Genomic DNA, 24614 nt, shown 5'->3' on the forward strand with positions numbered 1-24614 from the left:
TGCCCGGGTTTCTCTGTGTTTTACCGGCTCTCTGTGTGTTTTACCCGTGTTTGTGTGTGTTTTACCCGGGTTTGTGTGTGTTTTACCCGTGTTTGTGCGTGTTTTACCCGGCTTTGTGCATGTCCGGCGGCGCTGTGGGCTCGGTGGCGCGGCTCGGTGCGGAGGGCCGGGCTGGAAGCGCCCCGGGAGCCTCGGGACACCGAGGGCAAAGCGCGGGCTGTGTGTGGATATTGTCACGCTTGCTGTTTTCAGTTATCGTGTTAATTCCGAATAAACCGCTGCTAAAGTAACGCGCTCCGGAGTTGTAAAACTTGACGAACTTGATATTGCAGGCAGCATAAATTTTGGATAGCTAGAATTCGCGAGAATAAATATTTCTGCTTAAAAGAAAAAGCAAAACTTCTTTCGAGGTTAAAAACAATGCAGAGGTAAATGTAGTGCCGTGTAAAGTGTTCTGTGGTTGTTGTGTTCAACATTAAATACAGAAGAACCGGGAGCAGTGTAGGCTAATGAATGCAGCACGGAGTTGGAGGGTAAGAAGGCTTCATGGCTTCATGGCTTTCCTGGTACTGAGGCTTGGGTTGCTCGGTGGTTCTGTGAAGCTAAATTGATGTGCAGTGGGGCAGCTTGAGTGTTAGCAGAAGTGCCTGTAAGTCATTTTAACAATGTGGAGCCCTGTGCTTAATGCAGGTGTGTTGTGTGTAGGTTTTCTTAGCCAGTGGAAAAACAATGAAAACACAGCTCAGTTGTTTCAGCTGGGTTCAGTTGCACCTGTTGGGTATTTGCAGTTGAGCTGTTCTTGCCCCCTGGATCTGCTTTCTGGGAGGGTGCACTGAAAGTTCGAGGGTACTGTTTTGTGTCAGTAGCTTGTGACTCCAGCTAATGCCTTGGACTTCAAGGTGTTTCTCCTCAGACTGGTTCCTCTGTGCTGTGGGTCATGAGGAGCCCTCCTGTGTTAAAAAGGGTAGTTAGGGCCTTGGCCACGTAATTAAATTTAACATAATTAATGCAAGTTCACTGCCAGAGCAGTAGTGGAATTCTTAAGACCACCCTGATATTTCTCTGTCTTGCTTTGAAGGTTTTTTGAAGTGTGCTTTTTGCTTTTTCCTCTTAGCAGGTGGGAAGAATGAAAGGAAGGGGGGATGAAAGGATGTTGAACCTTTTTGTTTGGCTGTATGATGGAAGGAAACAGGACGGAGAACCTCTGCAATAGATCCTTGGGATGGCTTCAGAGACAAGAGAATGATGCTAAGCCATGGCTCTGGAAACTTTCTAATTGCTTTTCTGCTGCTGAGAAGGCTCTGCCTTGTAGTGCAAAAACGGTAATTCCTGCCTCCCTGAGGGTGCTTGGGCTCCCAGTGCCTGACTCGGGGTGTTACTGACTGAGGGGGTGGGGAGGGGAGGAGGAGGCAGCAGCTGCCAGGGTGAGTACAAAACCTGCCTGGGGATTTGTTTTTTGGCTGTGTTCACAGCTCTCACACCAGTGGTGGGGAGAAGGGGCAAGCTGCTTTGCCTGTCAGGCTTTGCCCTCCACAGCTGTTTGGGGTAGTGCAGCTGGCTGCCCAAAAGGTGTGTGAGGAGCTTCTGGGGAGCTCTGCCAATTATGGCTGAAGAGTGGAGTTTATTTTTATTTATCTGCTTAGTTTGGAGGCAAATTTAGTTCTCTGAATTATTATTTTATGTAGTGATAGCTACAGCAATTGTGGATACTGTTCTTCACAAGGTCTTACTTTTCCCTTGTTTCCATTTCTTTAAATGTTCCTTTAATGTTTTATTCATTTAAGATGCAAAGGGCTGTGGATTAGAAGGAGTAGTACAACACAATTAGGTGCTTGAGCAAGTGAGCTCCAACTGTTAAATAACACTTTTCACACACATTTAATTTGACTAAGCAAAAACATAAAGCAAATGGATGAGCATGTTGCTGTTTTCATATATTGAGGGTTAGGATGGAAGCTGCCATAAAATCTGGAATTTAATATATAAATCAGTTCCAGACAGATTTTTGGCAGAGTTTATCTTCTTGAGATGTAGCATCAAGTAGAAAGGAATGAGTAATTAATTATTCATTTATGTGTAGTAGGAAATGCATTAAATTCAATTTGAAAAATAAAAGCTGTTCAGAAGTTTTGTAGCAATGTTCTGTCCAGGTTACCTCTACTGACCTTGACTATTCTGTGCTTCTTTTAACCTTGCTTGGTTTTCACTGCTGGCATTTCAAAAAAGTCCTCTTTTTGTCTCTGCTTTTGTCTGTACATCTTGATATCCTTAATCAGAGTAGACAAAAACCACTTTGTTGTTGTGAGACTGTAGCCTTCTTTGCCCTCTGCTAAATTACCTGCCTGATATAATTTCTAATTTTTTAAGAAATATTGTTTTAATGTATTATTTTTATTATTTTAATAAATTTTAAAATCTTTATTTGAACTAAAATATGATGACTTATGGATCTGCAAGTTGTGAAGCAGTTCTCTCAACTAACAGTTGAGAGAACAGCCTTGGCCTAACAGTTTTCTGCTTTTCTGATTCTGTTTTGTGGACTCCATGTTGTTTATAGGTCTCTGGGTTTGTTGCTTCCAAAGTCCACTGATAACAGTATACCTAGGGCTGGCACATGTAGCTGGCATGGTTCTCTTTAATATTTCACATGTTCAGTCAGTAAGGTAATAGTAGTCATAAAGATAGCACTTTAAATCTAAAATAATAATAGTCTAAAAATATGTGCTTCTTATTCTATAAAATGATTGGTTTATTCATGTACCTGAATGTAACTGAGCTTTCATTTTCCAGAAAGATTACATGGAGAACAAGAAAGCTGCTGTGGAATTGAAGGATGCTTCATCTCCTCACGCTGGCTCTAAATTGTTTCCAGCAGTGCCGCTCCCCGATGTTCATCCTCTTCAGCAACAGCAACTACAGCTTTCCCCTGGCCCCAAAGTAAGCTGCTGTGCTCATGGCTCTGACTCTTCTTGCACTCCACAAATGCATTGTGGTGGTGGTGGAGGTGGGAACCTGATTCACCCTGGCACAATATTAGACTCAAAAAGCACTGGGACGATAACTTGTCAAGTAGGGTCAGGATTTGCTTATCAGTCTGCCTCTTCACTGAAGAACCCTCCAGCTAGAAGCAATTTGGCAGGAATTTCCAGTGAGTTCTCTGGTGTGTGTGTAGAAAACAGTGTATCTTCCTGTCAGCATCTGGCCTGTTGTGGAAAACTCCATTTCCAGCCCTGCCATGGTAACGTGCACAAGCTGCATCAGTTCCCAGCCCTGCCTGGCTGCCCATCCTCTGGCTATTTCCCCTGTCCCGAGTTCAGCACTGGGGCTGCGGGGCACTTGGACGAGCACGTTGCACAGCCGGAGCTGCCTCGCGTGTGCGCCAACCCTCTGCACCTAAACGTGGTGCCCCCCGTGTGTCTGAAGGGCTCTCACTACTGCACTGACTGCTTGAGCAAGGTTTGTACACCCTGCCTTTCTCCTTCCCTACTGTGCTGCGTGGTTCGTGTCCAGATTGTGTAGCTTGAGCAAAACAGCAGCTCCTGTGGGTGCAGCTTGCATCCTCCCAGCTGGTGATGCGCGGTCCAAGTGTGCAGACAGCCTTTTTGAAGCTGAGCTCTTTCCTGAACTAATATTCAATGCAATGGGAAGACAAAAGAGCTGTGACAATGTTCATCCTACAGGGGATCTGTAATGTACTTGAGTGGAGTTTTAACTTCCTTCAAATCTAGTGATCTCTTCTTTACAGCTCCAATTAAACTGTTCCATGGTAGGGACTCTGCGAAAAGGCTAACAGCAGTTAGGATGTACCCTTGGGCAGCTGATCAATAAAGAGTCATTTGTAAGTCAGGTGATACACCTTGTGCTACAAGGATATTCTAGTCTTGGTTTGGTTTGATAGCTCTTAGTTCAGTCTTCCCAAATTTGTAATTTATACTTTAGTACCAATTTAGTAAAATTCAGAGCTTGTTGGAACTGTGCTTGAATACTACTAGGAATTTCTGGTGAAATAATATTCAGCTTTGCAATATCTGTTACTTAAACTTCTGAGTTTAAGTTTCTGATATAAAAGTGAGTTATATTTAGCTCATTTTAATGAATTAAATGGTCAATTCAATATATTTGGATTCTACTCTCCATGTGCAGGTTTTGTATACTAGGTCTGGTTTTTGTTGGTTTTTTTAAAGGATACATATTAGTACTCCTTAAAGGTGGCATGTCTTGATCTGTTGACTTTAGTAGAATGTTTCCTTGCATTTGTAAATCTAAAGCTGAATATGCTGGGATAAAAGCTTCCTTCATGCCATCATGCTGTTGTTAATTAGCTTTGTAAAGCACATCTGAACTGGCATTTGTTGCAGAAGGGAAACTGAGTGTTTGTGGCATGGAATAGCATGTGTTAATATTGTATACTGAATGAATATGTATTCTGAAAAATTGTCCCAACAGCCAACCAGAAACAGCCTAGTTGATCCTGCTAAAATCTGGCCAAATATTCCTCCTCCAAGTGCACAGACTGCACCTGTTCCTATCCCAATCTGTAATGGCTGTGGAACCAAAGGAACAGGAAATGAGAAGAGTTTGATACTGGCAAGCAGCCTTGGCAAATCACCACAGAAATATGGTAAACCACATTTGTTTAAAACTTCCATTTAGTGGATGTTCTCCTTTTAGATACTGTTGCACAGCAAGAGTTCTCTTAAATTGCACTATTATCTGGAAACTTCTGTAAAGTCATAGAAGACTAAACAGTACAAAAATATCTTGTCTCTGTTTTGAAAATTCATTACTTTGTTTTACATGTTTTGACTACTTAGTCAATTTACTGTATTGTTTACATAGAGTTTTGATTTTACTATTATTATTTTTACTGTTCTAAGAAGTTGAAAAAGTTGAATTCTGCAATTGAATTCTGCTGGCTTGGAAGCTGTTTTGTTCTGGTGATTATAAAGAAATTATCTTCAGCCATATTTGAAAAGCATTTTCATAGTATAGTGTCTATTGTCACTCCATATGCAGTAAAGGTGTAACATTTATAATTCTCAAGTGTTCTTAAGAGGAAAATACTGTGTGAAATAATTGCTTGGTCTTTCTGCAATGTTAGTAGTGCTTCAACTACAAAATCATATCTAGTATAAAAGTTATAAACTTTAAAGTCACAGAATATTAAGAAATTGATAGTTTTACTGTTATTTTAAAACTGCATCCATTTTAAGGTGAGACACACCAGTCAGGTATCTTTTACCAAATGCTATTCCAGCAAATCTTATGGGTAGCCAACCAACATACACACAAACAAATATGATTGTCAGGTGTGACTTATTTTAAATTCTCAGGTAACATTAATTTATAGCTTGTTTTTGAACTGTGAGGATTCTGTGTTGTTCCTCATGTTTATTTTCAAGTTGTTTTGTGGAGATGGAGTGGTTATATAATGTTAGTTCAAACTTAAATATATTTTCAGGGTGCTGAAACACCAGCTTAGCCTGCAGTGCAAAAATTCTATAGCTCCCCCTCCTGAGCTGTAGGATACTTTGGTAGTTCTGTATTGCCTTGATTTTTCTCTAATCACCATCATGGTACTGGTCATCTCATCCAGTTTTGTTTACATTCCTTATCTAATCCACAATGTAAATTTGAACAGCTTCCATGTTTTGCTTCTGTTACTGATACAGCACCAAGTTACACAACTTCAGACAGTTTTTTTGTGGCATTGGGTATTTTTTAAAATACATTACTTGATTGTTTGAGAGCTTAAAAGTAAAGTCAGAGTTGCCTTGCATCTTTATCCTAATCTGACAATGACTGAATTTTTGTTTAAGACTGATTGTTTGTTGGATCCTTAAAGTAAAACTGAACTTGCATTCCTGGGAATGTTGTTCATAAGGCTTCCCATGTGCAAAGATCACACTATGCTAGGTTTAATGTTTTCAGTATTTGGAGGTAAAAATGAGCTCTGTTCTTACACCTGCACAGGGTCCCCAGAAGTTGCAGTAACAGGCCAAGTTCTGGAAAACCTGCCCCCCATTGGAGTCTTCTGGGATATTGAAAACTGCTCAGTTCCCTCTGGCCGTTCAGCTGTAGCAGTTGTGCAGAGGATTCGGGAGAAGTTTTTTAAAGGTCACAGAGAGGCAGAATTCATCTGTGTGTGTGACATCAGTAAAGAAAATAAAGAAGTTATTCAGGAGCTAAACAACTGCCAGGTATCCAACCAGCACCAGCTGGATGTTCTTGCTTGACAATTTGTGTACTTTGAGTGTGCCAAGATTGATTGATCACATTCATTAAAGCTTTGTTTGCTTCTGTGGGTTTAGTGCATCTTTAGTTTGTGGATGGGGTCTCTAATACTGATTTCTTTTATTTTTGCTGCTGTGATAGTTTTTAAAAGTGAATCTGCATTCTGTTATCTGTAGGTAACTGGTTTAGCTTCAGTTTTAGTTTTTACAAGAGTGTGTTTATCTCATCCAGTAAAATGTGGTAGTGGAGTTTTTGTTATTCTTCAAATCTGTGATCAAATGATTAACCTAAAAGCTATGATTCTATGAAATTAACTTTTTTACTTTGTTGGTGAATATGTGTTGATTAGTAAGGACACCTGTAGATTAGTGCTGTTGTTTGGAGTTCCTTTAACACATTTTCCATCAACACCTTCTGTTTCTTGCTATTTTTAATAACTTTTTGTGCTGGTTTCTATGTCAGAAATGTCTGTCCTCTAAATTACAGATATGTTAATAGGTTGGCAGTTTTTTGGAATGTTTTTCAGGTGTTTGAGTTGTGGTCCTTAATGCAGAACAGCAGAAGTCACCCCAAAGACACTCCTGCACAACTAGGGTGGAGGTTTAGTGTTCACAGAACAGTTTTTGATCCCTGTGTATTCTATTCTGTGCATGTGTGCATTAGTTTATCTAAATTAAAAGTGCATGCAAGAGCTTGTATTTCAATTTTTTTAAATTCCATTGAAGTAAGCACAACTCGCATTGAAGCTTTTCAGAGTGTATTTATGTATTTTCACAGGTGACTGTTGCACACATCAATGCTACAGCCAAGAATGCTGCTGATGACAAACTGAGACAGAGTCTGAGGAGATTTGCTGATACACACACTGCACCTGCCACTGTGGTTCTTGTGTCAAGTAAGTGTTTGTGTTACTCAGCTACAGTGCTGGCTTCAGTTCCTCTCTTCCACAGTATTTTTACATATGGCACTATTGATTTCCAAGGGTAGTGTTTCAGCTTTAACTGAACTGTTGAAGAATTCTTAATGTCAGTGGCAGCAAAGGAAAAGCAGGGACAGTAAGATGAGATCTTGGCTCAGTTCAGTCACTGTTATGATTTAATGCCTTTTGGAGTGTCACTGGGTATGTGTGTGACTACTGTCTAAAGTTAGCTTCAGCAGGAAGGTCATAAATTAAAACTCATGGAGTTGTGTATATGGTCTGAGCAAAATGTATGTTTTCAATTATCATAGCAGCATATTCCATATTATACAGTGAAATCTGCAATCCACTCAGCTATTGAATTGCTGTGTGTTGGCCTTGGGTTTCTCCCTAAGGCTAAACAAATGTTTGCTATAGAAATACCCAGTATCAGCCCAGTGCCCTGCTGATGAATTGCTCCAAGCTGCTGTTAAAAGGAAGCCCTTGTCTGGAGACTGAATGTGAACTGCTGATTTAAATAATGGCTGAGAAGCCTTGTAGCTGTTGGTGCTTTTTCATTGGAAATTTCCAAGGAGAAATAGAACCTGTTGAGTGAGATTTGTGGGTTTTTTTCCTTCAATCATATGTTTTAGATTTTTCAAGTGTTTCCTTGCCTATTTCATTTTCCCCCTCCAGCTGATGTGAACTTTGCTTTGGAACTGAGTGACCTGAGACATCGCCACGGTTTCCGAATCATTTTGGTACATAAAAACCAAGCTTCAGAAGCTCTCTTACATCATGCCCATGAACTTATTTGTTTTGAAGAATTTATTTCAGACCTGCCACCAAGGTTACCACTGAAAATGCCGGTAAAGATTTTAATTCTTGATACAGCAGACATTTCCAAGTGTCAAATTGCAGTTTTTGTTGTAATTTAGGAGGAGAGCAGGCTTAAATTATGTGTGTGTTAATTATGATGGGGAATGTCTCCTGTGTATCTGGCCACTGTCTGTATTTCAGTTACTCCCATGTGAATGTTTGCTTTCTGCTTTCAGGCAGGAAGAGTGAAATACTAAATGTGAAAGTAGTTAACTAAAAAGTGGAATAGTAATGGCACATTCTTACCAATAAATATTTTACTAGATATGTATCTTACATGCTCTCTTTCCCTTGCAGAAAGTTTGGGTATGAATTTAGTTGTGCATTCACATCTTAGTGATGCATTCTAAAGTTTTGAGTGGTTGTGTTTTTCTTGGGTTTTTGTCTTTCTTGGTGATTCCTTTTGGATACGTTGTGGTGTCTTTGTACAGCACTCATGAGTTCTTCTTTCTTGAAATAACTTCCTGACCTATGCTTTCACATGGATGTATAGAATATATAGGTTATTGGATAGTTAACAATGGTGCTTTCTAATCTGGAGAATTCATCAGATATTGATCAGGGACTCCAATCTATTTTGACTTTAAATTATATCGGAGATGGAAGTTTGAGGATCTACCCTGGTATGAGAGTTTTTCAGACAAATTGAGTGCTGCAGAAGGAATGACTTGGCGATGGGATGGGGGTGGTGGGAGGAGGGCACGGTCACCAGAACCAGTGTTAGAACTACTGGTTTTGAACCAGAGGGTGTTCTGGTATAATCAAATTAAAATCTTTCTCCCTTTTAACAGGCTTGTCATACACTGTTATATGTCTATAATCTGCCAACAAACAGAGACAGCAAAAGTGTCAGCAATCGCCTGCGGCGTTTGTCAGACAACTGTGGAGGGAAGGTGCTGAGCATTTCTGGAAGCAGTGCAATTCTCCGCTTCTTAAACCAGGAGAGCGCGGAACGCGCGCGGAAGCGAATGGAAAATGAGGACGTTTTTGGTAACAGGATTGTAGTGTCTTTCACTCCCAAAAACAAAGAACTCAATGAAACAAAAAGCTCCAGCTTTGTGGGAACCGACAAGGTCAAGTCTCCCAAAAAAATTAACAAGAACACGAAGCTGTGCCTCCTCAACAAAGACTCAAATGATCAGTCTGCTGGTACCAAAGGCTCTGCTGGGAGGGGATTCCAGATTCATGGATCTGTCATCAAACCCACAAATGTCAAAAGTTTACAGGTATTGTTGTTCTGCCTATTCTTGCTTTTCCTTGTGTTCTGAGTATTGCTTCTGTTACTGCTTTAACTTGTCAGTCCTAATAAATGAATAACTGTAATGTGTGGGGACATTAATGAGAGCTGTGTTCATCTGCTTGGGAAGCAGACAGTTAATGTGAGGGTGGTTGTTGTCCCTCCTCCCTGCCACATTTGACAGTTTGAAAATACTACTGGTACTTGCTCTCAAATTCTAGCTACTTTTGACTTCTGCACAGGTGATGGGTAACATCTAGAGTGATCCATTTTCCTTGTTTTAAGGAGAGGTAGGGTTAGACCTATAGTGTAGCAAAGCATTTCAACTAATTAGCACTCTGCTGTCTTCTGCCACAGAAAATCAAAGGTTCCTTGTTATGAAATATCAGTGAAAACACTGTTAAAGAAAAAATGGTCAGTCATCTAGCCTTCCATCAGAAAGAAGGCCTCTGGCAAGGCATGTCTGGTGCTTTTATGCTGACCCTTTTTATCCCTTTCACATAGGAGCTGTGCCGCCTCGAATCAAAGAATGTCAGTAGAAATACTGAAAACCAGCAAGAACGTTTAAGAGAACAAATTCCCTCTCCTCAGAGTAACTCTAATGCAGCAGTTTCCGTGTCTCTGGCAACCAAAAAAATGGGAGCAGGAGAATCATCCTCCAAAAATAGTCAGAAGTATGTTTAAGAATAAAAAAAAGATGTAGATGTTAGTTACATGTTTTTTAATGTAAATTCTGCAACATGATGTTTTTTTCTTTTTCTTATATATATTTGTAAATAGAAAAGAGACCTCTGCTTCCAGGAGCATTACCAATTCCCCTGTAGATAAAAAAGATAAAGATGAAACTGTATTTCAGGTCAGCTATCCCTCTGCTTTCAGTAAGTTGACGGCCTCAAGACAACTCAGTCCTTTACTCATGTCTCAGAGTTGCTGGTCATCTCGGTAAGTGTGTGTCTGTCTGTCTTGGGAGGGGAAGTGAGACTTCATCAGTATATACATTGATTACTCACACCTCACTTGCTTGTGCTGGAATTTGTTTTGCCTGCTCATGTGTACTGGGAAAATCCCTTTTAAGTAGTGTATTTATGCATTTGACCTGTGTCTGTTACCTGATTTTGAGATGTATATGTCAGAATTGTGCAGTTCCTTCAGCTCATAAATATTTCTGTTTTACCCAGGAGTATGTCTCCCAACCTTTCAAATAGATCATCTCCACTCACATTCAATGTAGTGAATCATACCAGTGGTACAGACTGCCCTGATCCCTTTGCAAATGGTGCAGACATTCAGATCAGCAACATAGATTACAGATTGTCCAGAAAAGAATTGCAGCAAAATTTACAGGAAATCTTCTCAAGACATGGCAAGGTAAAGGCTCAAATTCTTGTCTTAAATCTGTTTACATAGTTCCTGTTTATATATTTACAAGTGTGGTTTTAGGTTCAGGTAAGCAGAAGGTTTTGGAGCAGGACTTTTAAACCTTGTTAAAAGGATGGATTGTGGGTCTTTTTTTTTTTTCTTTAAAAAGACCAGATAACCACTTGTTCTAGGTTTTTAATTTGTGTGTGGTCTTCATAGGTCTGGAATTCTGAAGTTTGTTATATAAAATTCTTACTAAGTGGCTCATTAGTATGTAGGGATGAGACTAAAGCTTTAACAGGATAACCTTTTTAAGCTTTAGAGCTGAATTCCTAATGTCAGCTTAAAAATCACAGTAAGAACTGTTTTGAATCAGAAGTGATCAAAAACAGGAGAAGTGTGAATTGGTAAAAAGCAATTGTGGAAGGTGAGGTCAGTTGTCCTATTTCTGGCAGATCTGTGCATGACATTTTTCTGACATAATCTTCACACTGAAAGATGATGCTTATGTTAATGAAATACCATGGGTTTGCCTTAGTCCAGGGTCACTGTCCCTGGCTCTTGTTTGCATTGCCCTGATGGCTGTGGTTCATCACACTCCCTTCCCTTTTGTTGTTGGCTCTTGGCCAAAGCAAGACTCTGCTCTGGTGGTGACTTGCCTTGGGTTAATGTTTTGGTGTAAATGTACGAGGTGTTTTCTTCCTCTCAGGTAAAAAGTGTGGAGCTCAGCCCCCACACAGACTACCAGCTGAAGGCTATGGTTCAGATGGAGAATCTGCAAGAAGCCATCAGTGCTGTCAACAGCCTGCACAGATACAAAATTGGCAGTAAGAGGATCCAGGTCTCATTAGCAACAGGAGCTGCTAGTAAATCACTCTCTCTACTTAGGTAATTAAGCACTTTGGCATCTTCTTAATTGTCCTAGCATGTATTAGTAGCTGAGAGATTATTTAAAATACTGATTAAAGGGATAATAGGGAAGTGAAGTAAAATCTGTTGTGTGACCTGATGAATGTGTTAAATACAACTAGGCTGGTTTTTTAGCATTTCTGCACTGCTTGTATTTTAAGTTCTATCTGAAGACTCTAGATCCCTATTTAAGAGGGTTTAATAGCTGTGCTACTATTCTTACATAATTAACTTAATTTGTGCAGCTGACTTAAGATTACTCTGGGCATCTTTATTTCTTCTTTCTTCCAAGAAAGTGTGTATGAATTTAGTTTTTGAGGGTGGGTACAGAGTTGGAAACACCAACAGCATTTCATTTGCTACCTGGAACATGATACAAATTAAGAGTGCTGATGCTAGTAAGAATACAAGTATTTAATTTTTTTCTGATTGAAAGAAAGCATTAGGAAAGAAGGTGTCATTTATTCACAGAATGAAACTATTCTACAGTTATGTACTACTTGCCATTGTATAATTTACAGCTTTATTTAATTCTTGCCTATTCAAAGTTTGTAATGTAATGACCAGGCTGGGAACTTCTAATGCTGCAGCTTTGTTGCATTTTATAGGTGCTCAGATTGTAGCACCACCTATGAAAGCTGCAACTCCTTCAGAGACATGACCTGATGAATTAGCAGAAATGTTACTACTTGTGCTCCCTGATCTAAAATGACAACTTTTATAGTGCTGGAATGGAAGGGAACACACTTTGTCCTGTTTTATGTATAGTTCATAAACTGCATCTGTACATATCTTGCTAATTTAGGCTGGAGTCTGATAAATGGCAGATAACAGCAGATTAATTTTGTGCTAATGCTGCAAAACTTCTCTTACAGCTCAGAAGCAATGTCCATTCTGCAGGATGCACCTGCTTGTTGCTTGCCTGTGTTCAAATTCATAGAAATCTATGAAAAAAAGTAAGTTCCTGGTGGTTTCCTCTCTAGTTCTTCTAAAAAAAGAATCTGATCATGTATCATTGTTTGCAGTGACTTAGAGTAGCAGTGTGGAGAATTATGAATTTTTGTTCTTAGGTGCCACAGCATATTTTGTACCTAGAGGTGATTACAGCAAAGCTGGCCTTTTTTAGAGGGTTTTACTTTCGGTATTTTGCTCAATTCTTCTGCATTGCTTGAATTAACATTTTGCATCAAATAGTTTCTAGCATATTCCTGTTTATTAAACAAGAAGGCAGATGCCAGCATTGCCTTTCCTGCCTTTATAAGGTGCCTTTGTTTCAATGTCTCTGTTCTAGGTTTGGCCGTAAGTTGATTGTGTCAGACTTGTACAAGCTGACGGACACCGTGGCCGTCCGTGACCAGGGAAGTGGGAGGCTCGTGTGCCTCCTGCCCAGCAGCCAGGCCAGGCAGAGCCCCTTGGGATCCTCACAGTCACACGATGGCTCCTCTGCAAACTGTAGCCCAATAATATTTGAAGAGTTGGAATATCACGAGCCTGTTTGTAAGCAGCATTGCCTGAATAAAGACTTTATGTAAGCTGTGTATAAAATATTATAAATATTTCAAATATTTGAACAGCATTTAGAGTGAGCCAGTATATTAAAGTCAAGGTGTGTGTTCTTATAATGTGCTCTAATCACTCCTCATATGTTTACAAGTGTAAGGCAGAAAATAGTTGGAATAGTTGGGCTAGTGCACTTTCTAGGCGGTTCTCATGGGTTGGTGTGTCCAGGTAAGATGATTGTGTTCTAGCACAGCTGCCAGGACTGAGCACCTCTTTAATGGAAGCTGGAAGGCTCCCTGCATTCCTCTGGTCATGTAGGAAGGTTATACATACTGGAGACTTCTATTACCTGAATTTCATTATGTAATTGTAGCTGATTCTGTCCTCCAGCTATATTTAGTAAGTGATTCATAGGGAGTTGCAGGTTTCTTGAAGCTATGTATTAATTTTTTTGTTTAATTCAACAGCTGCCAAGTTGTGCTAGTAGAGCAGTTATTAGGTGATTATTGTTAATTGCCTGGTATGTGCTGCTAAAATGTAATTTAAAAGTGTTAATAGGTAATAAAAATATGGTCTTCTAAATGTTACTTCTGGAAATTTGCTGTAGCTATATTCTTTTTAGGGAAAATTATCAAAGTTGGTTGTAGTGCACTACAAGTACTGTTGTCACTAGTAGCAGTATATTCTGTGCATATAGTATAATGTTTCATATCTGTGTGAGCACAGATATTAAAGCTGTATGTAGAGTAAGCATAAAAACCTGAACCTCTTACTTTTGCAGTGAACATGAGTTTGATCCAGATTCTTATAGAATTCCTTTTGTGGTTTTGTCTCTGAAGACATTTGCTCCCCAAGTTCACAGTCTTCTACAGACACATGAGGGTACTGTGCCTTTACTAAGGTAAAGTATTTTAATTTCTCTTTTTAGTAAGGTCTGATAGGTTGAAGACTTAAAACTTTTGGGGAACTGCCTGTTGTATGTAAACTCAGTTCTTACATAAAATGGTATCCTTTAGAGCAAATTAATACACTATGAAGTGATCACTTTTAAAAATCTTGTTTAGCAAAACCAGCACGCTTACTTAAAATACGTATTTTATGAAGATTTCTGTAGTGTCAGTAAGTTGTTGAAATATCTTACTCATAAAATGTCTCAAAATACTGTTTTAAGACAATTATTATGGTGATATTTTAGTGCATAATGGAAGCTTTTTTTCCCCCTCCATAGTTTTCCTGATTGTTACATGTCAGAGTTCAATGATCTTGAAATGGTGCCAGAAGGCCAAGGTGGTGTTCCCTTAGAACATCTGATTACCTGTGTTCCAGGAGTTAACATTGCCACTGCTCAAAATGGCATTAAAGTTATCAAATGGATACATAACAAACCACCACCTCCTACTGCAGGTAAATATTTCTGCTTAAAACTTTTTCTCTTAACTATTTTTTTATGCTAAAAAGTTAAGCTTGTAAGTTCTGCTAATAAAATAAACATGTATAATTGTTTAAACTTTTTGTGAGGAGAAACTTTCAGCTTGAATGTTCATACTTTTCTCCTATGCTGTAGCTTCAATCCATAAGTAAAGTGTTTAGTGGAAGAGTACTTGTGAAAGGTACAATAATATGACTTTTTGGTTTGTAGATCCTTGGCTTCTGCGTTCCAAGAGCCCTGTAGGTAATCCCCAGCTCATTCAGTTCAGTCGAGAAGTGATAGATCTGCTCAAAAGCCAACCATCCTGTGTCATCCCTGTCAGCAAATTCATCCCAACCTACCACCACCACTTTGCAAAGCAATGCCGAGTGTCTGACTATGGCTATTCCAGGTTAATGGAGCTGCTGGAAGCAGTGCCTCACGTGCTGCAGGTGAGTGGTGTGGCACTGGCCACTCTGACCTGGGGAGCTGTGGCTGCAGCCAATTCAATCCCTGGCTGCTGTTGTGGAATAGATGCTGGGCAGTACCTAGTGCCCCTTGAAAGAGCTGGTTGAATGAACCTTGGTGGGTGTGTTCTTTTTGAGATGCTGTTTCCGTGCCCACCCTTTCAAAACAACTACTGGGGAAACCTCAGGAATAAAGTTTGAAGCTGCTTTTAACCTATGTCTGGTGCTTGGGTAAAAGTTTTTAATTGTGCTGTGTGCAGCATAAGAACACTGCAAATGCTGAGTGCTCATGCATCGGGCTGAGATGTGTTGCCTGTGGCTTGAAGGGATTTCTGTGATAATTAAGTCATGTAGCCTTATTACAAAAGCCCTGTGGTCACATTCACTTACAACTTTGAACAGCAGTTGGTTTTAGGATTTTTAAATAACCAATACAAGTGTGCAGGAGTTGCAGTAGCACTCATGGATGTGGTATTGAATTTCTCAAGGGCATAGCTCTTAGCACAGAAAGTGGGTGGCCTCATGAGGCTGCCATTCCAGATGCTATCTCTGCTATATTCTTTTTCTAGCCTACCTATACTAATACTGGCTTTTAAATACCTTTTACTGAGCGTGCTGAATGTGATTTTCTTTCAGATTCTTGGCATGGGCTCCAAGCGCTTGTTAACGCTAACGCACAGAGCTCAGGTGAAGCGCTTCACTCAAGATTTACTGAAGCTGCTCAAGTCCCAGGCCAGCAAGCAAGTTATTGTGAGGGAATTCTTGCAGGCTTATCACTGGTAAGTTATCCTAATGAAACTGTGCAGGCCCTGTGTGTTAATGGTGATTTTAATACCTAGAGCAAAAGGAGTCAGCACGTAAAATCTCAAAACAAAACTGTGGTGACTATATTGGTTTTTCATTGCAATATGGAAGTTCACACTTCCAATGAAAACAAAAATTAAAAGCTCTTTGCCATATTTTATTCCTTCCTTTAGTACTTTAGGTTCATTTAAGTTCATTGGGGTGGGAAATGGGTTATTGTATTTCATCAGTTCTCTTTGAAGCCATGACTGCAGCATTGGATTTAAGCAAGTAGGTCATGGCACATTAACATGAACAGTAAAGGGAAAACTTAGCTTAGGCTTTCTTCAGAAGGAAATATAAAATGAATAGATTAACTGCCAGGAGTTACTTTTACTGCTTTAATTGATTCTAGCAGTGGCAAAAATTAGGAGTAATACCTGTCTGGAGCCTTCTGTGCTAGCATCCTAAAAAGTAGGGTTTTATTTGTTTGTTTTTTTTGTTAAGAACCAAGATTGATGCTTTCTTTAGTAGGAAGATAGAAAGTAATAATTACATGCTTTAAACAAACCATGGCATCTTAGGGTGAACCTATGACTCTACCTTTACATGTGTGCTGTTGTAAATCATGTGCCAGTAGTTCCTTCTTGGGAGTGTACTTTCCTATTTCCACTCCTGGCAAAAAATACATTATTGGCTGTTTATAAATCTACTTAATGCAGAGTCGGCACTGGCCACTTGTTGAACAAGAATGTTTGAAGTGTTCTTGCTTCTGAGAGGTTTTGGTTGGAGAAGTGGGAATAGTAAAATACATTTTAATGTGTTGCACAATATTGGGAAGCTTTAATATTATGTTTTCCAGGAGATAGTTTCTGCCTTCTCTTGAGACCTGTTCTTGTTTAAAAGAGTCTATGGCTGTAACTATTAGGCCATTAGGATCTAGTAGAAGTGTAGCCAGCTGGAGCTGTATGAACAGCACAATTACACATTTCCTAAAGCACTTAAAACGACTGCTTGATATGTACAGCTCTTTGTTACACTGATTGTTCACAGGACAGTAAATCTTACTTCTCTGGCTAGAACGGATTTCTAGTGTCCCTTTGTTTCCCAGGATGGTATTGCCAGTGTGGAAATGGTCCTTATGTTTTTTTAGGATTTGAGGCTTACTTTCTCAGCTCACCAAAAAATGTGGTTTTTGCCTCCATGGCATGCATTAATATTTCTATTACACACTTTTTGAAACTTTCAGGTGTTTCTCTAAGGATTGGGATGTTACTGAGTATGGAGTGTGTGAACTGGCTGATATTATATCAGAAATTCCAGATACAACCATCTGTTTGTCACAGCAAGACAATGAAATGGTGATTTGTATTCCTAAAAGAGGTATGTCCATGAAAGTTTCTTGTGCTGTTTCTAAATAGATTCTTTGACTGTTCTAATGCTTTAGTAACTCAAATGTGTAGGACTGACTTGGATTTTTTTAAATTTGTGTTTCTACCTTTATAACTAAGTTTCTAAGTTATAGCAAACCAAGAATGTCATTCTCTGCACACTCAAAATAGAGCAGGAAAACAGGTGGCAGAAAACATAAAATAATGTTACTACTTCTGCATGTAGCTGTGCTTTCTGTGGAATGATTGGACAGTAGATTGTTTCCATACAGGGAAAAGCACCAACATATTTGGCCATTTAAAAGCTTTCTAAAGGCCTGATAACCTGACTATTTTTGACTTTTAAACAGGTAAGCCTAGTAAAGGTCTTGGTGGTAGAAGAAAAGAGTGACTTGGCATAATGCATGATGATGCTAAAAACCAGTCACTGTATTTACTTATTGTATTCTGTTGCATTTCATAAACATGTTGGGATGTAACTCTTGCTTTATTTTTTAATTTTAGAGCGTACCCAGGAGGAAATTGAAAGAACCAAGCAGTTTTCCAAGGAGGTGGTGGATCTGCTGCGGCACCAGCCCCATTTTCGAATGCCCTTCAATAAATTTATTCCTTGTTACCACCACCACTTTGGGCGCCAGTGCAAACTCGCTTACTATGGGTTTACCAAACTACTTGAACTCTTTGAAGCCATACCAGATGTCTTACTTGTAAGTTCAAAATCATAAGCTGGACTAAAGTATTTTTCTGAAATGTATACAACTGTTTCAGCAGGGGTTTTATTTCTCATAAAATTTAGTGTGAGTTATAAGCTCTTCACCTGTAATGTTTAGACAGCTGTATTTAAGAAAATGTTAATGCTATTTTGGTAAAACAGTCTGTGGTTTTGAGCACATTCAGGAGTCTGTTTATTAACAAATTCAAACAAAATTTGGTGTCTCAAAATTGGAGTTAAGTTTTATTATAATTGTGTTCAATTTGCTTTAAAAAAGTTAAGTTTCACTGCTTGTTTTGTTATATTTCAGACATTACACGGTTTTGCTTGCTGTACAAACAGCTTTTGAGGTGGCTGAGTCCTGGTGCACAGAAATCCCTGCCTGCAGGCCCTGAGTTTGAGCTGCAGCTTACGCTTTGTTCATCCAGACTGCATCAGTCACCTCAGCAAAGTGTCGCTTGTGTTCTGTAGGTGCTGGAGTGTGGGGAGGAGAAGATCCTGACGCTGACAGAGGTGGAGCAGGTGAAGGCAGTGGCTGCCCAGCTGGTGAAGCTGCTGCGGGCGCAGAAGGACAATTCCCTGCTGCTGGCTGACCTGCTGCCCGAGTACAGCCGCACCTTCGGCTACGCCCTGCGCCTGCACGACTTCGACGTCAGCTCCCTGCCAGCCCTCATGCAGAAACTCTGCCACGTCGTGAAGGTAATCCTTTGGCCCTGGGCTTATCCCTCTGCAACCTCTGGGGGGTTGTGCTAAAGAGTTTTCCACCTCACAGGGCATGGCTCAGTGCCTGTAATGAAATGTTGTTTCTGGAGTGCGGCGTTAAGTCAGGAAGGGGAAATTCCAAAAGGGTTTTAAATGTAGTTTCTATATTCTTATTCTGTAAGAAATTCTAATTCTATATTCTTATGATGTTCTCTGCAACCTTGTGGCATTCTCTGGGAATACTCATGTTTATTTAACAAACGATAAGAGAGATTCTATTCTAGTACTTATTTTAACAGTACAAATTGGTTTTTCTTCCTACCCGACTTCCAAAGTTTTCTGATAATTGTAGTAGTTTTCAGTCTTCTAATGCTTTCAGTTCCTTTTTTCTTTTTTAGCTGTGATTTGAGACTTTGACTCTGAACGTAAATACATTGGTGGTCTTCTGTGCCAGTGGAAAAGAGAGGTTGCAGTTACATGCATGTGGGCACGTTGGTTCAGTTTCTCCAGTTTTGTTGACTTAGCAGCTGCTGTTAGGCTGGAGCTCAGTCAGGACCACCTGGCTTGTAACAGAGTAAAGTCATACCTACCAGTGGACAGAAACTGCTGCACAGATGTACAGGTTTTGTATATTTGAAGTAAATACTTGCATGTGATATGGTGCAGGATTTTGTGTGTCTTTTGCTAGGGGAATATCAGATACAGCTGCAACCTTGTGGCATTCTCTGGGAATACTCATGTTTATTTAACAAAAAATAAGTAAAAGATTCTATTCTAGTACTTATTTTAACAGTACAAATTGTTTTTTCTTCCCACCTGACTTCTACCTGTGAAAAAGTTTTCTGCTAACTGTAGTAGTTTTCAGTCTTCTAATGCTTTCAGTTCCTTTTTTCTTTTTTAGCTGTGATTTGAGACTTTGACTCTGAACGTAAATACATAGGTGGTCTTCTGTGCCAGTGGAAAAGAGAGGTTGCAGTTACATGCACGTGGGCACGTTGGTTCAGTTTCTCCAGTTTTGTTGACTTAGCAGCTGCTGTTAGGCTGGAGCTCAGTCAGGACCACCTGGCTTGTAACAGAGTAAAGTCATACCTACCAGTGGACAGAAACTGCTGCACAGATGTACAGGTTTTGTATATTTGAAGTAAATACTTGCATGTGATATGGTGCAGGATTTTGTGTGTCTTTTGCTAGGGGAATATCAGATACAGCTATGCTCAAATAAACCCCAGCTCTACATCTTATTTTTAATTCTGTCTCTTCTGTGCCCCTTTCTTTCCCAATTAATTTTTCCAGGTGGTTGACACAGAATCTGGCAAGCAAATTCAGCTGATAAATAGAAAATCTCTGCGCACTCTGACTGCCCAGTTGCTGGTCTTGCTGATGTCCTGGGATGGAACATCCTTGCTCTCAGTTGAGCAGCTTAAACAACATTATGAAACAGTCCACAGTACTTCACTTAATCCATGTGAATATGGATTTATGACCTTAACTGAGCTCCTGAAGAGTCTGCCTTACTTGGTTGAGGTGTGTAAGCTCTTGCCTTTCTGGTATGTTTGAAAAGCCATTGTGCCTAGAGGCTATGGAAGTGTGTCCTCTAATTCTTTCTCCTTTTTTTTTTTCCCTGCTAGGTTTTTACCAATGGTGCAGCAGAAGAATATGTCAAGCTTACAAATCTGTATGTTTTTGCAAAGAATGTGAGGTCCTTACTTCACACCTATCATTATCAGCAAATTTTTCTTCATGAGTTCCCAGTAGCATACAGCAAATACACAGGAGAAGTGCTGCAGCCTAAAACATATGGGTGCAATAATTTAGAAGAGCTCTTGGGAGCAATTCCACAGGTGTGAAGAACTCAGTTTTGCACAGTTACATTGAGATTTCTGTATGGATTAAAAGTAGCTACACAACCACAGTTTCAGTTAGTTGGGGTGACTTACTGGAATAATTACTTTCTTCAGAGAACCTTATACCTGTTGTATTTTTAATACACTTCTGAGAAGTCAGGGAAAGAAAATGAACAAGCACACATGTCTTGGTGAAATTTTGCTTAAGAACTGTTCTCTAGTAAGGCTGTAAACATCCCTGGCATCTCTGAGTGAGAGAATTGATTTTCTGTCTGTGTGGATGAATGGTTCAGTACTGAACCTTCATTTTGATCAGAGTGCATTGTTGGGTTTGGGAGTAAATTCTGGGACCTTGTCAGAAGTGTCATGTTCTTGTCATACACATATTCTAAGTGCTCTGGGATAATTCTGTGATGTAGTTTGTGGCTATAGTGTTTCCTTTAACTATGACAAAAAGGAATTTTTCAGTTCCATGTTTAAACATTTTGTTTCATTCATGTTTATTTAGTATACTTTCTGGCACTATAGTTTGCCTTTGGTATCAATTGCTTTGAGCTTTTACTTGAGTAGTGTAGTACAAGTTAGCAATGTGCTTTAGTTTACTGTTGGAGTCGTGTCAGTGCAAAGCTAGGTGAAGGGCAGTGAGCAAATGCTTTGAGCTTTGCATGTGCTGATGTTCAATTCTTTTTCCTCCTTAATAGGTGGTCTGGATTAAAGGACATGGCCATAAGAGAATTGTAGTCCTGAAGAATGATATGAAAAGTAAGCCATTTCAATTTCGAGCAGCATCTTAGTTTTCTATTTTTTAAGAGGCAGCTCGAGTTAACTAACCAAATGAATTTGCCTTTTTGTAGCTCGTTTTAGCTCACCTAGTTTTCCCCCTGCTGATCATGTAGATGATCATGGAAATCAACTTGCTGACAATAATGGACATATTATGGAGACCCAAGCATCCACTTCCTCAATGGAACTAAATCTAGGAGGGCCTAGCAATGGTAATGCAAAGTTGGTTTATATGGAATTTATTTTCTTAGGGGAAATAAGCAGAATATTTGAAGCAGCATGAGGAAAGGTGAGTTAGTAAATCTGAACTTGTGTAAATATGCATTTTGGCTTGAAAGCTTGTTGAACTTCTCTGAGTTTGTTGTTAGGCTTTTGTTCTGAGCTGCTGGTCTATAAATGTGTGTATATATATATAAGGAGAGAACTTTTGGGTACTGCTTCCCAAGAAGGCAGTATTGGTGAATTTGGTGGAAATTTAAGTCTATGGACATGAAGCTAATGAGAGGGGGGTCAGCAGCAGCTTCTGCTAGCAGTGTTTCCTGTATTCTGATGAGAATTTAATTAGATGCTCTTGATGCAGCACATGAATCTGAGATTGATTAGCATTAATTAAGTTAGGTTGGTGTTAGTATTTCAAATAGAGCACAGTTCTGAAATCCTCAGATTTGCATCTGGAGACTTTACACTTACCTGTGACAGCAGTGACACCTTCACAGCTTACAGATGCTCTGAAAGATGTTCCCTTATTTTTGTAGTTTCTAATCAAACAGAGCAAGAACTTCTTTGCCTCACAAACACATCTCCTGTTGATCTCCTGTGTGAGCCAGTCCCTTCCTGCCTGCCATCCCCCCAGCTGAGACCTGACCCCGTGGTTCTTGAGTCTGCAGACCTCATTCAGTTTGAGGAACGCCCTGCACCCCTCCCAGGTAGGAGTTTGCCTCCCTTTGTTGCTTCAAACAGGCTGATTCATTCTCTTTGAGTATTTTGTTGCCTATCAGCAGAGAAATATTACTCTTTTTTTAAAATATAGAGCATCACTAAATTGAGTTGTCTTATTTATTTTAGAGATAATGATTTTAACAGAAGAAGAAAAACAGACAATTGTTACCACAGCTCAAGAAAAGCTGATCTCTGGTTCTGTGGTGTCTGACACCACAGAGAATGCTTCAGTGCCTCCCTGTCAGTCCTCTGAAACCCAAGTAAACAAAGAAGCAACGGACAGCCCAGCCAAAAAGCAACACAAAAACAAGGTCAAATTGGCAGCAAACTTCTCACTTGCACCTGTAACCAAGCTTTAACTCTTTCTTTTTAGTGTGAAAGACAAATACCTATGGACTGTGCACAAAGTAAAGCTGTTTGCTAGCCCATGTGTATTTTAATGGAAAACCTGGAGGAATTAATTTGTATTTAATGTATTCAGTGAAAATTTTGTTCCTTTTACACTGAACACAGCTGTTAGCAGAGCAGATTTTTTTCTATTATTTTGAAAAAAAATCTGTCATTTGTTAAATTATTCTTAAATTTTACAGTTTTTCATAAATGTGTTCAGTAAAAGCAAGATATTAATTCAACAAACACGGAACAGATTTTATTTTCTTTAAGCCTTGTTGGTGATGTAATCATACATGTAGCATATTGTATTCTATAGGCTGTTGCTTACTGGTATTGTTTCAGACAGTATTAATGAAATGCATGACTTGTCTTTCAAAAGCCTGTTGCGAAATTTTAACTCGCTGACCTGGGATGACAAGAGTGAGGGGAGCTGATTGTCCTCCAGAGGGGAAACTTGTTCTCTGCCCTTTCAGATGACTTGTAACTGCATGGGAAATGCTTGTTTAAAGGTGTCTGTAGGAGACTGTGGGTCTTGTGTAAAACTTGTTTTAAATGTGTTTTTGCTGTAGCTTTGTTTCATTTAGGAGCTTTCTAGGACACTGGTGCTTTACTCTTCCCTCATATTTAGTTTATCTGGCATGGGTTTGGTTAAGGGAAAGACTGTCTTGATGTCATGAGTGCAAGATACAGACACACACATTTTCATTGTGTCTAGAAGTGAAGTTAGGAAGATTCTGAAATATGCATTTAATGCATAAATTACAGATAATGGAGCAGGTCTTATTAAAATGGCTGGTGATTGAAGGCACTGATGCTATTTCCACCTGTAAGGAAAGTTCTAGCTACATGTGGAAATGCTAAGGTTGTTCTGCTTAACCTTGTTTTCTATTTTTAAGCATGTTCAGTAAATGGGAAGCTCCTTTGATGTGCTGTCTTTTAGCTGTGTCTGTTTTTATTCTAAGACTTACTCCTGGTGTTGGCAGCTTTTTGATTTCGTGGCATCTTGTGTTGGCTTTTGCAAGGGCCAGCTTTGGGAGAGAGGCTGAGTCAGTGGATGACCTTAACTCTAGTTAGCAGAACTGTCCAGTGTGTGAGACTTTCTACCCATTCTGGGTAACCATGGCATTTACAATGGGTTGTATTTGCCAGGCAACAAATAAATGCTTGTAGTATTGAAAGAACCTATACTAGAAGTTTTCCACTGGCCAACTGAGTATTTTTTTAGATGGATTCTATTGTAATATGCAAGAGATGGAACACAGGCTCTAATTTTTCAGCCAGCAGCAGGAAATGCCACTGAACAATGGCTATGGACAGAATTTTACTAGTCAGATTTTGTTATAAAATCTTTTATATTTAGGCAAGTATTACCAGTAGTGAGTTTATAGCCATTGTAAGTGCAAAGAAACACTGGGAGGTTTTTCTGAGCATTATGGCACAGTATTTTGAGTCCACAGTAAACCTCTACAGACATACTGCTATAGAAGAAGAAATTTAGAAGTAAGTTTTCTTGGAATGTTTTTAGTGAGTTAAATGCAAGAAAATCTGCTTTCACCTTAACTTTGATAAGGTTGACAGTGATCAGTTGAGATCTTTGTTTCAGGAGAGCATGCATTGGAGAAGAGACCAGCCTGAAATAGTATTTTCATTAGATGCAGCTACAAGTCATTTGGAGTACTAAAGAAAAGCAGGTTTTTGCTTCAGAGGAAAATATGGTGTTTATCCAAGTGATGTGGTGGTTATACCACATATGGAGGTCAGCATATCTTATCTGGATTCACGTGTGATTCTGCTGAAATTGCTGTTTGAAAGTAATAGAATAATACTTTTGAGAAGTTGTGTTCATAGTGTAACAAAATAGCTAATTGAATTGCAATATATTTTTTTATCCAAAGGGTTAAATGAATGATGTGACTTACAGATTTAAAAGCATTGCAACCATGAAATTCTTTAATTTAGCAAATAAATGTACTACTTCAGATTCATGTTTGTTTAAAAGAAAAAATGTCACTGAAGCCCTCAATTTATGCACTATTTTTTTCCTTGGAATGGGAGAGAGAAGAAGGACTTCTTTTCTTAGCTGTCTACTTTGTTTGGACACTTTCTTTTGTGGCTCAAGTGCTGTTTTGTGTGTTGGGACCAAACAGTTGTCAATAAAATTTTCAAGCAAGCATAA

The 24614-nt window shown here is 39.3% G+C and overlaps 1 protein-coding gene across 5 annotated transcripts; it reads left to right on the forward strand.

The window, feature by feature from the left end:
- Positions 1 to 186: 186 nt before the first annotated feature.
- MARF1 (meiosis regulator and mRNA stability factor 1) lies at positions 187 to 24614 on the forward strand. 5 transcript variants are annotated; one of them, XM_039732004.1, is made up of 27 exons: positions 187 to 533; positions 1115 to 1322; positions 2791 to 3456; positions 4447 to 4621; positions 5974 to 6200; positions 7012 to 7129; positions 7829 to 8001; positions 8803 to 9237; positions 9753 to 9922; positions 10029 to 10190; positions 10427 to 10616; positions 11317 to 11495; positions 12392 to 12472; positions 12808 to 13044; positions 13798 to 13917; positions 14245 to 14420; positions 14656 to 14876; positions 15528 to 15670; positions 16924 to 17057; positions 17570 to 17772; positions 18249 to 18476; positions 19773 to 20003; positions 20108 to 20320; positions 21025 to 21085; positions 21178 to 21318; positions 21862 to 22032; positions 22172 to 22404. In XM_039732004.1, the coding sequence occupies exons 2-27, from the start codon at positions 1176 to 1178 to the stop codon at positions 22402 to 22404; spliced, it is 5235 nt and encodes a 1744-aa protein (XP_039587938.1). In that variant the 5' UTR covers positions 187 to 533; positions 1115 to 1175. The 5 variants fall into 5 exon arrangements, with proteins under 5 accessions (XP_039587938.1, XP_039587940.1, XP_039587937.1 ...); XM_039732003.1 differs by lacking the exon at positions 187 to 533 and having other exon boundaries at positions 571 to 1322; positions 22172 to 24614; XM_039732007.1 differs by lacking the exon at positions 187 to 533 and having other exon boundaries at positions 572 to 1322; positions 2791 to 2937; positions 22172 to 24614.

This window comes from Passer montanus, unplaced genomic scaffold (assembly GCF_014805655.1).
Source record: "Passer montanus isolate IOZ18808 unplaced genomic scaffold, ASM1480565v1 scaffold8, whole genome shotgun sequence".
In the NCBI taxonomy this organism is placed as follows: Eukaryota; Metazoa; Chordata; class Aves; order Passeriformes; family Passeridae; genus Passer; species Passer montanus.

What these genes read in the sequence shown, in the direction of transcription:
- MARF1 (XM_039732004.1), top strand. Translation starts at nt 1,176, where the DNA reads ATGATGGAAGGAAACAGGACGGAGAACCTCTGCAATAGATCCTTGGGA. An exon ending in CAAATGTCAAAAGTTTACAG is followed by an intron (nt 9,238 to 9,752) that starts GTATTGTTGTTC and finishes CCTTTCACATAG; the next exon opens with GAGCTGTGCCGCCTCGAATC. An exon ending in GATTTGTATTCCTAAAAGAG is followed by an intron (nt 17,058 to 17,569) that starts GTATGTCCATGA and finishes TTTTAATTTTAG; the next exon opens with AGCGTACCCAGGAGGAAATT.